Source organism: Haliotis rufescens, unplaced genomic scaffold, assembly GCF_023055435.1.
Source record: "Haliotis rufescens isolate VD_foot unplaced genomic scaffold, xgHalRufe1.0.p SCAF_46, whole genome shotgun sequence".
Classification (NCBI taxonomy): domain Eukaryota; kingdom Metazoa; phylum Mollusca; class Gastropoda; order Lepetellida; family Haliotidae; genus Haliotis; species Haliotis rufescens.
This window is the reverse complement of record NW_025964179.1, coordinates 2,328,716-2,344,515: the sequence shown is the minus strand read 5'-3', so window position 1 is coordinate 2,344,515 and position 15,800 is coordinate 2,328,716. Positions and strand designations below refer to the sequence as shown.

At 38.2% G+C, this 15,800-nt stretch overlaps 1 protein-coding gene across 2 annotated transcripts; it reads left to right on the top strand.

Moving 5' to 3' along the window:
- The first annotated feature begins 988 nt into the window (after positions 1 to 988).
- LOC124141650 lies at positions 989 to 12,427 on the top strand. Of its 2 annotated transcripts, XM_048383240.1 has the most exons (3): positions 989 to 1,100; positions 9,277 to 9,552; positions 11,347 to 12,427. In XM_048383240.1, the coding sequence occupies exons 2-3, from the start codon at positions 9,375 to 9,377 to the stop codon at positions 12,054 to 12,056; spliced, it is 888 nt and encodes a 295-aa protein (XP_048239197.1). In that variant the 5' UTR covers positions 989 to 1,100; positions 9,277 to 9,374; the 3' UTR covers positions 12,057 to 12,427. The 2 variants fall into 2 exon arrangements, with proteins under 2 accessions (XP_048239197.1, XP_046365638.2); XM_046509682.2 differs by lacking the exon at positions 989 to 1,100 and having other exon boundaries at positions 9,249 to 9,552.
- Positions 12,428 to 15,800: the final 3,373 nt, after the last annotated feature.

The window sequence follows — 15,800 nt, the reverse complement described above, 5'->3', positions numbered from 1 at the left end:
GGCTGCTTTAGCTGCAGCATCAGCCATTGTGTTGCCTTTTATGCCCACATGACTGGGCAACCAGCAAAATACGATTTCATATTGGCTAGTTGAAAGATCATTATAAAGTTCAAAAATATTTAAAATAATTGGATGATTAGACGTGACTTTTTTCAGTGCCTGAAGACAAGATAAAGAATCAGAAAAGATTATAAATTGTTTATTTGCAGACTGTTTTTGAATGTGTACTAAGGCTGGATACCATTGGCCTCAGCTGTAAAAAATAGAGCTATTGTCTGGTATTCTAGATGATAAATGTTTTGATCCAATGACGGTGGCACATGCTATTTTGCCACCGTCTTTGGATCCGGCAGGTTTTTATGTTAGTCCCTATGTATTTATATGTTTAACCCTCGATTGTCACGATATGGCTGAAATATTGCTCATGTGACTTTAAATTCTAACTCACTCACTCACTCACTCTTGTCACGATATGGCTGAAATATTGCCGATGTGACGTTAAATATTTACTAACTCACTCATATTAGGTCACTATCAACCATCTTGGATTTTTACTGACGGTATACGGGCTCATGTGGGGTCAGTAGTTCTGTTCTCTGATTGGTCCATCTTACTTTGAGGTATAATAAGTGTGTGCATGTGTGTTTAGCTGCTATTACTTATGCCGATTTATAGTGCTAGCCCACTGAGATATCATGCTGCAGTTTGCCATGAATATCTCCACTCAAATACAGAATACTGACTCAGAGCCGACCTGTCCTTGTATTAGCCACCTGTTGCTAATAAAGCTTATTCACTTGATTGGAGTTGCTTGACAAGTAAGTACAATTACTGTGTGACTTTATTTAATATGCATCACAATGTACTTGCAGCCAGGTAGTAACATTACTCGGGCACGAAGTACTCTCCTGACTCAAACTGCTTGATAATGACAAACATTATTTATATTCACACTTACGAAGAGATTAATATGTGTCGGACATTGGGAGAATAATTTCATAGCAGGCTGTTTACCAGGACTATAGTGATTGTTCTGACGCGTGAGTGGGATCATCAATCTCTCTGAAAGTAACAACAGAGGTACACGCAAGTGAAACTCGGTAATTAAAGGTATGACTCCTTCATTGTGTTTTATAATGAACTAAGTGCCAACTGAGTACAGAAAGACACTGTAAAACGTCTCACTGTTTACTATTTACATTGTTATTTTATGGGGACTGTGTTGCATGAAAATGAGAACCCGAGTTCGGATCTCTACGTGGTGCTTCCCAACCTTGTAAAACACAAAGATAACAAACACAGTCATGTTAAAACATCTTTTCTAATCGAACCAGTTTTCGGTTTTTGGGAAATGACGCGGATGATAGATGTTAACCACTTCAGTGAAAGCCACGTGCACGGCTCGGTTCTGAGTCAGATGATAGGTGTCTGTGGAAACCACGTGCACGGTTTGGTACTGAGTCTACTGACAAACGTTTGTGAAAGACACGTTCACGCTCAGGAACTGTGACTGGTGACAAACGTTTGTGAAAGACACGTGCACTATTGGAAATGAGTCTACTGACAAACGTTTGTGGAAGCCGAGTGCACTATTAGGTACTGAGTCTACTGACAAACGTTTGTGGAAGCCACGTGCACTATTAGGTACTGAGTCTACTGATAAACGTTTGTGAAAGAACGTGCACGGTAAGGTGCCGAGACTGGCGAAAACCGTTTCTGAAAGACACATGCACTTATCAGGTACTGAGTCTACTGACAAACGTTTGTGAAAGACACGGGCACTATTAGGTACTGAGTCTACTGACAAACGTTTGTGGAAGCCACGTGCACTATTAACTACTGAGTCTACTGACAAACGTTTGTGGAAGCCACGTGCACTATTAGGTACTGAGTCTACTGACAAACGTTTGTGAAAGCCACGTGCACTATTAGGTACTGAGTCTACTATCAAACGTTTGTGAAAGACAAGTGCACGGTCAGGTACTGGGACTGGTGACGAACGTTTGTGAAAGACATGTGCATTGTTAGGTACTGAGTGTACTGACACACGAGTCTGGTAACAGATGTTGCATGATAATCAGTATTTATTGCAATGAAGAACTCACAAAACCCGGATCCTTACATGCAATGCACAGCTGCTACAAGACAATGATGTTTTATAAACATAAGGCCGCCCAGTCTCCAGTTTCTAATTGCCTCCACGTTTTAATGTAGATGCTAAATGTAATATTCATTTTACTTTCACGGTCAATGAATAACATAAATCCAATACACTAAATATAATTATATTGGTTCAATTGGTAATCATATTGTACCAGCGGGCTCGATCATTCCCAGTAAATCGGCAGGTTTTCTTGCTTTCTTTAGCTAGTTACGGAAAATGTAAACACAAGATTGTCAGCCATTGACAGTTGTGAAGTGTGAGTAACCGTGATGTAGGTCAAGTTCTGCTACATCCAAGTTCGGGGTTCAGAGGCATTTATTTTTATTTTTTTATTATTTACTGGGGGTAATTGCTAACTAACTAATAAGACTTATACATGTTAAATACATAGTAGAATGTTGATTCATAAAGTTTGTTGAAGACATATATTCGTTTAGCATTTTAAAAACTATTTCTACAACCTGTCACCCCTAAAGTGAAATGGCATGTTCGATTTTTCAAGAAATGCCATCTCTCGCATATTTCCAAGACGTCTTTGGACGAAGTTTGGAGGGTTATTTGTCAACTTCTTTTAGAAAAACTATGTGTTTTGAACACTTATTTTGAACTAATCAAGACTATGGTGTTTTTAATCTTGAACTTTAGGAATATTGAGTAATATTTGTTTCATATATAACTACATGTTACCACTTTTCAGAATGGTCTAAGATTGCGGACCTTTGTACCCTGTGGTGTTACATGTTGCAAGAGAGCACAATTTTCAAAGCGTTTTTGCCGTCATGGTAGAATGGAGATAAACTATTCTTCCTTTTACTTTAATTTGGAAGCTCACGCTAAAGCAGGACTACATCAAATTTCAAAACACAGTAGGTTTATCTCCTAAACATCTTCTGTATGCAGAAGGGGTGGTGGGAAAGCCGGGTTGTTAAAGCTTTGACCGGTCAAAACGAAGGAGACATGGAAACAATGTTTTTTGTTCCCAAACGTGGTAAGGCGGAAAAATGTTGCTAGCCATGTTAAAACAATGTCACTCGCTCATTCAAAAAGTACAAGTAATCCAGCATCAGGATTAAATCTGATCAGTATAGATACTATTTCAAAATGCTCACTTAGCTATACGATGTGTATTTTTAAAATATGCTATATTTATGAGAAAACAGACATCATTTATTCATACAAGTGCCACACCTGCAAGGCCTATATGGTGTTCACCTCTGGCAAAATATACATCTCTCTCATAAATATAAATGTCGATGCTATGAAAACGTCGCGGCCTAAGATTTGAGACATATGCCAACACGGACATTAACATTTCACAGTGAAAAATGTTGACATGATTTAGACGTGTAGAGCACAATGAACAGAAACTATAACGTTTATGAAAGCAATGCACGACAGAATGTGTGGTTGTACACCGTCACCAATACTCATATGAATTTTATCTCGTATTACGTACCTAGTATGGTGACCTATCTCTGGTTGTTGGTGATCTATAGCCCATCTTTGTTTTGTATTGTTGTGAATAGTTCAAATTTCATAATGACATGCTAGCTTTAAATATACGACTGTGATAATCTAGTTATTTTACTGTCCTTTGTCGACAGGTTTTATAGTTCAGTTTAGTGTTTCATTAATATATAACTTGATTTAGTCACGATATGGCTGAAATATTGCCGATGTGATGATAAACCATAAATCACTCACTCAGTTATCTCGTATTACCTTCGCTAGTAATAAATCATAAATTGTCAATGCAAGAAAATAACCAATCTAGATTATCCGCCCAAACAGATGATCATAATAATGATCGAATTAATTTAAAAATCATCTGTGGAGCAGTCTTGGTTACAAATCATCGTAAGGTATATTATTAAACCAAATGTAAATCACTGTCTGCGAGATGAAAAGATTTTAAATAAACAATGTTTTATAAAATTATGCATTGACAAATGCTCTAAATTGTGCACACAGAAATGGATCTCTATCAGTATCCCAAAAACAATGATTGATCAAAAAGAAAATAAACCAAAATAATTTTTAAAACTTGGCGCCCTCTCTCCCTTCTTAACACATCTTATAAATTACACTGCAAACACGAAAACGTCGTTTTTTCCGTATATAGTCATTTGAAGAAAAAACGACGTTATTTGGACGTTTTCAAACCATCGTTTTTCCGTCCAAATAACGTCGTTATTTGACATCGGAATTTACTTGGAGAGAACGATACCGTCAAACTCCTCCCTTTCTTGATTGACATTGTCAATCAAGCATTGTCAATCAAGCAACAGCGTCTACCGGTATTTCTACTTCTCAGATTTCATTGGTCAGTTCTCGCGTGTTAGATTGCAGCGTTTGACGCTGCACTCGAAGGGTTTAGCGGAAGTACTGAAATCAATCGTTCTGCGCATGCGGATTACTTAATGCCTTGTCCAAATTTTCCGTTCTGTGCATGCGCGATTTCGCGAATTGTTTCCAAGATTTAATGTCACCACTGTTTGACAATGATTCATAAAGACAGTCACGTGAAAGTTCGGAATCGTAACAAGTAACTCCATTTAAATTAAAGAGGAGCCCCAGTGATATGGGAGATTCCGAGAGAAACTATTCTATGGCTATCTAGGTTGCCACCCCAACCGATCTAAACGGGATCCGAAAGCTTATTGTATGCTATATAGTCATATGGAAGTGGACCAGAATTATACATTGTATTCCGGCCGATTGTGTTCTTGCATTTACTTTTAAGTCAGGAAAAAAGACTTTAAAGTGGAGTTGTTGAATTTAATTATTTTAATTATGAAATGTTGCCTAAACACTAATCTGGACGTACTACTCATTGTTCTATTTATGTCATCCTATATATATATATATATATATATATATATATATATATATATATATATATATATATATATATATATATAAAGAAGTATGTTACCGTTCTAAAGTCATCCTCTCATATAACTTTATATTGTTCATAGTATCAAAGTTTAATCAACAATATCAAGAGCAGCGATTTAAACCACTGAAACACCCAAACACAAGGCTGTTATCAAGCGCTAGTGCAGACGTGATGCATTGTAAAAACTGTATCGTGATGTCTTCAGGAATACAGTTATACTACGAGATAGTACGGCAAACGCTTACTCACCGGTGGAACGTAGACAATATCGCTAATACAGATATAACGTATTTGAATGTTAATACTAAAGACAAAAACTCATTATTTTTGCAGTGACGATATAACACTTATACACGTTTATTGGTAACTTTCATCAGTTTTGCTCTTCCTTTTAAAAACTTTGTTTCCATAACAATTAAGATGAACATTCACTTCAAGTAAATGAATGAGTTTGTTTTGACGCCACAGTAAGTCAAAAAACCAATGCTGTGGGGTTTTATTACACACTTTTACCAGGTCGAACATCGTGGATCCTCATTTTCTACCTAAAGAGAATCATAGTTCATATGCTAATCCATCTGCAAATATCGTCCCGCTCAAGATGACCTTACTTTGTGCTAAATTTATCATCTATCCCCCCAACTCTTACCCCACACCCCACACCCCACACGCACGCACGATCGCACGCACGCACGCACGCGCACGCACGCACGCACGCACGCACGCACGCACACACACACACACACACACACACACACAACGGACCTAAATAACCTGGACAGGAAATACGGCTGATAGCCTCTGGTCAACTACCGCAGAATGATCGCGCAACTCTGCAGGGGGCATTCTCAGTGGCTTCAAACGCGCTGAAATGTTTTTGCCTTGCATCCAAGATGGTGGACAGGTGAAATTGTATCAAATGTGGCTATTTTAGGTCGCTATCTCTTTTTTGATTATCAAATAAAGCCATATCATAGTTCCACGGTTGTGAAGAAGCTTACAACTTTGTAACACTTATTTATCTCATTCCAATAGAGCTACTCGTGCTCACATAAAGTTGTAGTTATTATGTCACTGTTTTATGTCTTTCAAAATATATTATGATCCATGTCATCTGTCCCAATTGCGTGGATCGATGCTCATGATATTAATCACTGGATTGTCTGGTCCAGACCCGATTATTTACAGACCGCCGTCATATAGCTAGAATATTGCTGAGTGCGGCGTTAAACAACCAACCAACCAACCAATCAAAATATATTACGTGTTCATCAATAACAATTAAGATGAACATTCAATTTCAGATACAAGTAAATGAATAAGTGTCTTTTACGCCACAATCAGTCAAAGACCAACGTTGTCCGGTTTGATGACACACAATCTACCAGGTAGCACATTGTGTACACCCTATCCCCATTGAAGTCTCCGCTGTGGGTATTCCTGGGGACGAAAAGGCCCCATGTACCTAGTAATCTCATTAATACATTCATGCGCTGCATTCTCTACCTCACGAAGATCATGTAGTTAACATGCTAATCCAACTCGAACTACCATCCCGCTCAAGATGAATGTTATATGTAAAATCCAACAGGACCACATTTACGCACGCACGCACGCACGCACGCACGCACGCACGCACTCACTCACGCACGCACGCACGCATGCACGCATGCACGCACACACACACAAACAACGGACATAAATAACCTTGACAGGAAATACTGTTGATAGCCTCTAGTCAACTCAGCCGCGCTACCGCAGAATGATCGCGCAACTCTGCAGGGGGCATTCTCAGTGGCTTCAAACGCGCTGAAATGTTTTCGCCTTGCATCCAAGATGGTGGACAGGTGAAATTGTATCAAATGTGGCTATTTTAGGTCGCTATCTCTTTTTTGATTATCAAATAAAGCCAATTCATAGTTCCACGGTTGTGAAGAAGCTTACAACTTTGTAACACTTATTCATCTCATTCCAATAGAGCTACTCGTGCTCACATAAAGTGCTCCCCATTTAAGTCTCCACTGTGGGTATTCCTGGTGACGAAAAGGCCCCATGTACCTAGGAATCTCATTAATACATGCATACGCGGCATTCTCTACCTTAAGAAGATCATAGTTAACATGCTTATCCAACTCGAACTACCATCCCGCTCAAGATGAATGTTTTATGTAATTTCCAACAGGCCCACATTTACACACACACACACACACACACACACACACACACACACACACACACACACACACACATGTTAGTCCAGATCACGTACTTTGTGTACCCCTCTGACTAGTGAAAAATGGCACTGATTCTGTGGCCGAAAGCTTTGGACCCACAATGCTATTAAGAAAGTGGTCAACAGTAACACATACTATATTTGGATAACACTTTCTCAGTAAACTACAGGGGGCACGGGGGGCCCAGTCGTCTAGGGTGCCGCGATTTGCTGTGCAGAGTTGCGTCCCTTGGACATGCCAGAAACCTATGACTGTGGGTTCGAATCCCAGTTCGCCCCAATTATGTTTCTAGGTTTGTCAGCACCATACCCGTGCTCGTGGGTTTCACCGAAGTGGTAAACGTCTGAGACCTGCATCACTTCGGGCTTTCCTCCCTCATTAAGCTGACGCGCCGTGATATAACTGGAATAATGTTAAAAGCGGCGTTAAACCCAACTCACTCACTCACTCACTCAGTAAACTACATATTCTCGTACTTTTTAGGATTGAGATAATAGACGTTGATTATCGATGGATATTGTATATATATATCTCACTCATTACTCGTTTACTCGTCACTGCAAGTTCCTTTATTATTTAAATTTCAATGAACTGAGTTTATACACATGTTAGCTTTCATAGGTAGTGATGGATACTTGTAAAATCTTCCGTTGAGTTTACTCACTAACTACTGTGAGCGTTTTTGGCATGACATCTTTTCCTGTATAAACATAGTAACGATGATCACTCTCTCACTGTTAATCCTCTGCAGTTTGCTGGCAAAGTGGGGATAAACCTCAGTGTCAAAGACGATCAAACTTAGTTCGAATCCTTGTTTATCTGTGACATCTCCCAACTGGTGACATTTTCATAAACTTGGCAAGTGATGATGAATTTTAATATTAATATAATATAGTTTATGAAATTGTTAATAAAACTTTAATAAAATTGTGCTTCACTCTCGCGAAAAATAATTTTTCTGTGAGTAAGTTTATATGTCACGTTACATCAGCATTTTTCAGCGATAAAGCGAAGAAATAATTGCCAGATTTTGGGACTACATGAAACATGGCTGGTTTTACATTTCTGATACAGGTGCTTGACTGACTGAATAGTTCATGATCAATTAGATATTTTTAAATCAGTCAAGTTTGCAACAATAGATGAATAAGTTGATACATTTGGACCGCAGTTACCGATTAACAACTTAAGACATAGAGACAGGGAGGAGATATATAACCAAACCTATGGTCCTGTTGAGACAGTTGACAGTTAGAACGTTGGATTAAATGACAGTAACTGATTTGAACATTCCCCAGTAATATCATAAACTACATCATAACTCATAACAGTCCGAAAGACAGCTTCCAGCTATATACTAGTATTGAAGGGTCAATCGCTTTTGACAGTTTAAGAATACACTCACTTTAAGGTACTGTCCGCCCCGAATATGTTTTTTTAGGTTTGACAGCAACTATGCTTGTGGATTTCAGAGATAGACATGATTTGTTACCTAGATGGTATTACAATAAGCGAAAATGTCTTAAAAGTCCACAGTTTGTTTAATAGTACAAAACGTGTGTTATAGATCTGTCAACGTTTTCTTTTATTGAACATAATATTTGCACTATATTGCTGAAAGCTGTAAATAATCTAGCCTGCTCCCCATGTAACTTACATATATTTATGTATGACCACAACAGCAAATAAAGTTCTTTCGTATGACCTCTTTTATCCCTGCTGACGTTATCCTAATGTTCAATTACTGTCTGCCCCACCAAGCGTAAGAAATATAAAGCATTGTACATGTGTTGATAATCCACACTGATACAATTAAGCAAATGAATATTTGCTGTGGGCAAATATCTATTTTGTATATATATTTGTAGATATGAAGCATTCTAGTTAATTATGGATACACTGGGCACACATACATAACACAAATGCATGACAGGTGATTTAGTGCCTTGTCAGCAAGACAGAATTGTGTATATTTCCAGGCCATCCTGATCATCGTTTCCTGCTATTTGGTGTATGGTTCTGCATCGACTTTGGTGTTCAACTGTTCCAGTAATCTCGGCCTCCTTTCTACTCTGACATGGCTACTGTTGTTCCGAAGTACTCTGTGAGGAAAGCAACTCGAGCTGATGTAGTCGCCATAAAAAACTTGACTAACATAGATGAGTGGGAAATTCCACTTGACCTGATGTACTGCACGTTTGATATGGATTCAAGGGCCTGGTTTGTAGCTGCATCCGACGCGGGCGAAATACTAGGTACGGTTGCATTTACTCCACTATAAGACAACGAATGACATTACTGGTCCACCTATATTCACAAATCAGCATGGATGTCTAGATCTGGGTGGGTGGATGGTTCTTGTTGGGGTGGGAAGTGCGTACATAGGTGTATCAGGTGGAGGTGGTGGACAAGTGTCTGGGATCCGTTTTGGGGGAGTGGGTAGGTGAGCGTAAAGTACGCGTGTCCTTTCACTGTAAATACTAATAGAGAAAACCACTGCATTTCTTCTTGACTCGATTAACCATTACATAAAACGTCCAGTTTAAGATGAATAAAACCTGGTGCAATTCCCTGCCATAGCTTCGAATATTTCATATGAACTGACATGCTATTAAGTTATTTTGGGCACAACGCTAAAATGTCAGCGACGTACTGAAATTTGCCCGGTGTTTAAGCTTGACAAACAAAGTGTGTAACAACATACAGATTTAGTTGCGTCTGCATGATATGGGATGACAGGCTCAAGGAGGTGTACGTAGAATGGAGGTCAAGGTGATCCTGGCTTGATCAGCGAATAGCAGTGTTATTTATATAACGACTGTCGTTTACCTGGATATGTTGTTTGAACACGCTCCGTCTCGTACGCTCTATTGTACATTGAAGGCCTGCTGGGGCCAAATACTGCGTGGTGAGGAAATCCTACAAACAAGCAATTTCTTTTTCCGAACAAAGTTACATCAAACAACATCATCCAGCTCCGTGTTGAGTTCCAAGTTTAAATTTGATTAAATCTACAAGTAACCTAGCTCTACATTGAAAATGAAGTATGTTTATCTCCATAAAACCATGACTAAATAAAACGCAAAATCTTTAGTGCCTGAAGCGCATGGGTTGAATGTCTTGAGTGGGTTGTCGATCAGCATTTACGAAATCACCAGCAACAGCCATTAAACAAAATATGGCGCTCTTTATTGTCATGCAGTTTGTTTGCACCGTACTACTTCACACGAACGTATGACAGGCACTGAAAGCATGTCTAACATGCTTCATCTCTAAACCTCGCGTCACTATTATGACGTCATATCGCCTATTGTTATGCATTATGACATCAAAGTCGCACATAGAAAAGCGCCAAATAGCAAGCTCTCTGTTGTCCACAAAACTTGAAATACATTCTCTTAGTAGATTACTTTCGTATTTTCTGCACGAAATATATTGCCATAAACTATTTTGAATATTGTAGTAACAGCAACTTCTGTAGCCTGTAATTGTACATATCATTATTGAAATACAATGACTGTAAAAGAGGTTCTATTCTATAATTATTAGCTTCGTTGGTGATCCGGCCGTCAGATCGGCTGTTTTCATTGTCTCTGATTGACCAATCAAAATCGAGTATTTTCCCAATTCATGGTAGAATGTGGCATTGCTTGTGGATCTTTTCAGCTAAGGACTCTGAAGGTTTCAGAAACACATGAAAACAAGCTCAATTCACATTAGATACAAAGAGACACTTCAATGTATTGTGTAACACCTCAGCAAGTAATATTTCAGGTATATGGCAGCGGCCTGTAAATAATCAAGTCTGGAACAGACAAACAAGTGACTGGTATGAAGATCAGCCTCGCACGCAGTCAGAGCATGGTGATCGGTCATAAACCACCAAGCTGGCCTATTTCCTCGACCCATATGACAAGCATAGGCGGCTGACAAATAATCCTCATATAGCATGAAATATCTATATATATGTTAAAAGTTATGACCTTTCAATAATCATGATTCTTATGTTTATTCACATCTGTGCCATAACTGTATCTATTTTTTAACAGCTTGTCGTGTCTTGGCGTTTTATAACGAGAAGACAGTAGCTGGTGGCATTTATCTCGTGAGGAAAGACCTCAGAGGCAAAGGAATCGGACGTGATGTGAACCTTCAATCACTCAAGGCAGTCGGTGACGCCAACATCGTCATATCAGCTACCTTCGTTAACATTTACGACACCCATGGCTTCACTTTCTACTATGACGTACACCAAAAACGTGGGCCAGCGGAAGTCATACTGGGGGCAATTCCTGATGCAGAAGCGAGTCCGGAAATCAGCATAGTCCCCTTCGAAGGCTCCATGTTTACTGAGTTGAAAGCGTACGACGAGAATGTATGTGAGAGCGAGAGGGATTACTTCTTCAAGAACTGGATCATCAACCGTGCAAAACATATTCTTATTGCTCGTTTACATTCCGGTCGTGTAGTAGGATATGGCTGTTTGGGTGTAACAGAATACGGCAATGAGATTGCACCTTTATATGCTGATAGCGACTTCATCGCATGGGCTCTGTTGAAAGGACTCTTGCAACACTTGAATCCAAAGGACACTGTCCAGATGTTTGTTATCTCAGAAAACAAAGCAATGATGGGGATTATAGGCAAACTTCCTCTCGCAAATGTATTTACGGTTCATAAAATGTACACTAAAAAGCGAGTACCCGAAACCCTTGAGCGGTTGTATTCCTTTTCTGTGAATTCATTATCCGTCATATGATGCAAATTGCCCCTTAAGCATGAAATTAATGGGTTGCTGAAGACCTATTCTAGCTCGGATCTTCACGGGTCTGCAATAAACAACAACAATTTAGTGTGTTAAAAATTGAAATGATATCTTTGCATTATTTTTCATTATATAACCAATTACAAGTATAACCATTGCAAATAGTTTTCACAGCCAATGAGATGTCTTTGTAAATGACGATTCTTAACAGATTGTATGGATGAGAGTTCCGACTTTCGTAGGTCGATGTGAATGTGAAGAGACATTTATTTCAATGCTTCAGCGAATTAAAGGCATACATACAGAGTGAATAATTCAGTATATTTGCTTCACAATGTCAGAAAACATATAAGCAGCAGTTACATAAAAAAACAATCCTCATGTCCAATTGTTTACATCAACAATATTCCGAATGACAGTTCGAATAGACATACGGCAACCTCAACTTTTGTGAGAGAATATATGAGACTTATAAACAGACATATATACACTACTGCCTAGAAGTTCATTCCCCTTACACGCATGGGCACCGCGTTACGCAACCCGTGTGCACCCCGTTGGTCACTCGTGTGGAACCCGTCCGCCACGCGCCATGGTTGAGGATGTGGCAGGTATGAGTATTGGTACATGCAGACTTAGGGTTGGGGGACTGGGTTTGCCTGTACTGATGTCTTTTGTTTCATTCACTTATAGTGTTTTCTTTCACTCAAATACTGTTTTACGCATTTTAATGACTGAAACTTTAGTGACTCAAGGGTCAAACTGGCCGGGCATTCTACATATCTACCCGAACTACGTAGCCATTTTTATGCTGTACAATTCTTCTTCTTCCGTCCCATATTGCCAAGCAGGTGACCCACAAGGAGGAATACCGCCCTCCCTCAGTCCATTTATACTGTCCCTAGCACAATATGTTGGGAATACGTAGCCTTGCTGTGGGCAAACATTTTGTAACAATTCGGCAAACTTTGATATGTAAACGGCAAATATAATTCGGTTTTATTTCATCAAAAACGGAAAACATCGGATCCTACTTATTTTGTGGATACCATAACAATAAATCAAACCAATAGATCGTTTAAGCTAGCATGAATATAAAAAAAATAATAAGCAAGTCGATAGTCATAATTCCATGTGTTGGTCCCACGTGAAATGTTCTTCATGAATAGAATAGATGGCTGATAGACGTAACTTCAACTGTTCATCTAATTTCCATTAATGTATATTACATTGTTAATATGTTCATGGGCTTCTTCACTGAATGTATAGTTTGGAGGACTACTTCACTTGAGGATAAGTAACATAAATAATGATGATACTTATGATAGTATTGCCATTATTATTCCTTCAGATTATTAAAAAAACGTTATTATGTTTTCATATTAAACATAGAGAAAGAGATATGGGGATTGTGAGATTATCTTTTAGCATCGGAATTGTTAACATAATTCTTAAAGATATTATGTTTTGTTTGTTTGTTGTCAAATGCCGCACTCAGCAACTTAAGGATATTACAATATTACATTTAGGTTCAGTTGTATTTTGAAATTTGTATTATTTTGCAAATGTTACAGAGACCTGATAATTAGTGATATAATAATGTATAGTCGCTATTCTTAAAAGTAAGAATATGTTAGATTTATCAACCAGAAATATTGCACACCAAATGATAATCATATTTCATGACACTATTCTACGTCGAAGTCAACGATATTTGTGTATGCTATTGCTACATGATTGGTTATGACACGGATACATCATGATAAAGCAATAAGAACTTGACATTTGATGATATAAGATAGCTACGCGATAAATCGCAAAGAACTAGCAAGGAAGCGATATTTATTTCACGATAAAACATTGTTCTATCATGACGTCATTTATGGAGATTCGAACATGCACTCGCAACTTGAAAACGTCGTAAATGTGACCTTATTTTTGAGAGGTATGTGTCTAGTGAGTTGTTCCCAATAAATGTTGCTGGAGAAGGTAGATAAACGCAGTGCCCGAACAATCGAATCCGAAAGTGAGATATTTTAAAGCGTGTAATTTTTCCTAATTTAACACTCTCAAAGAGGCTGTACGTAATGTTGATATCTCATAGAGAAATAAACGAGTCGTGGTCGTTGTTTATAGTACAATAAACAACTCCCACTCGTCGTTTGTTTCTTAATTGCATGACCATATACACTAACATTATATCTTTTCATGTTCATCAGTCAACAAAAGCGACATAAGCATTTCCATTACCATAAGAAACCCTTGCCAAAAGTAGCGGCAACTGCACGATTACGACAACATCAGGAGCTTCATGATTCACCATAATAAATAATGACACTGGGTGCTCGCAAAAACGCGAGCTCATTCCGATCCACTGGTGGCACCCGCCACAAACACATGCACAGTCAAGCCAATTGTTCACCCGAAAAGGCAGAGAATTGCATCAGACATCATTTTGGTCATTGATACGTCAAACCTGGAAATGCCGTCTACACGTCCAACACAAAGCCCAAGCCAGGACCCAAATCCTTTAAACCCGTCCAAGGTTCTGTTAATTACATACATTTCCCCCTAACCTTAAGTAATCTATACTAGTTCTGAAGTAAATCGTATTTACACGTATAATTCGTCTTATGTTATTTATTGCCGATAAACAGAATATGCACACTTTCTGAAAGTACTGTGTGATAAGTCACGCACCAAACCTATACTCTCGATATACATGCTGCTCTTACTTAAAAAAGACTATTGGGGTAACAAGATACGTATATTAAAGTGCCATGTTTTCCTGATGTGCTATCATTCTAATTTGAAATAATGACATAAATAGTTACCACTCATCTTTCAATATTTTTCAAGGTTGGGTTAATCACAAACATATTTGAATCTATACAACAGCTATACTTACTTATCTTTATACTTCAAGGCATCAGGTTTGTCTGTCATACTGACCCCGAAACAAATATGTCCAACACAGCCCAATAGTTGGCAAAATGAAGAAAGTCTCTTGGCTCCTTGTTATTATATTTTATAACTATTGTTTAACAACTATTTTTTTTCTGTAAAATATGTTCATTTTAGAAATTAGATGTTATTCTAGCATCAGGTTTGTGTAACGTTCACTGCATCAGCATTGACATTAAAACGATATTTACATATATAAATACATACAGAGGAAATGCTTAGCATTTATCTTTTCAGGAAGAGTGTAGGACGACTTGCTTTATACATATATATATGGACATATATGTATGGACATTTGGATGATATAGATATACCCCCTAAAAGGTAGTGTTCGCAGATGACTGTAGAACATGCATGAAGAAAATGGAATATTTATGCTGCAGCATTAATTACAAACAGAATAAAACATGTTTTGCCTTGTAGATATATAGGTGAGGATACAGGAATGACTTATGATGTGACGGATATACTGAATCTTACCAAATACCAAGTTAATTGATTTTGACAAAGCATTTGATTCTGTGGAAAGAAGATATGTGCATAATGTAATATTTTATTTTTAAATTTGGACCAAGTATTCAACAGTGGGTAAAAGTCTCTTTTCAAAATATTAAAACAAGTGGATTGGTAAATGGATATGCTAGTCTCTTTTTAAGGTTAAAAGGGGTTGTCGCCAGGGGATCCTATATCACCATATATCTTTATTCCTTGTGCAGAAATCTTGGAAATAATGATAAGACATGATAATAATCAAAGCTATACAGATGGGTAATA

What these genes read in the sequence shown, in the direction of transcription:
- LOC124141650 (XM_048383240.1), top strand. Translation starts at nt 9,375, where the DNA reads ATGGCTACTGTTGTTCCGAAGTACTCTGTGAGGAAAGCAACTCGAGCT. An exon ending in CGACGCGGGCGAAATACTAG is followed by an intron (nt 9,553 to 11,346) that starts GTACGGTTGCAT and finishes ATTTTTTAACAG; the next exon opens with CTTGTCGTGTCTTGGCGTTT.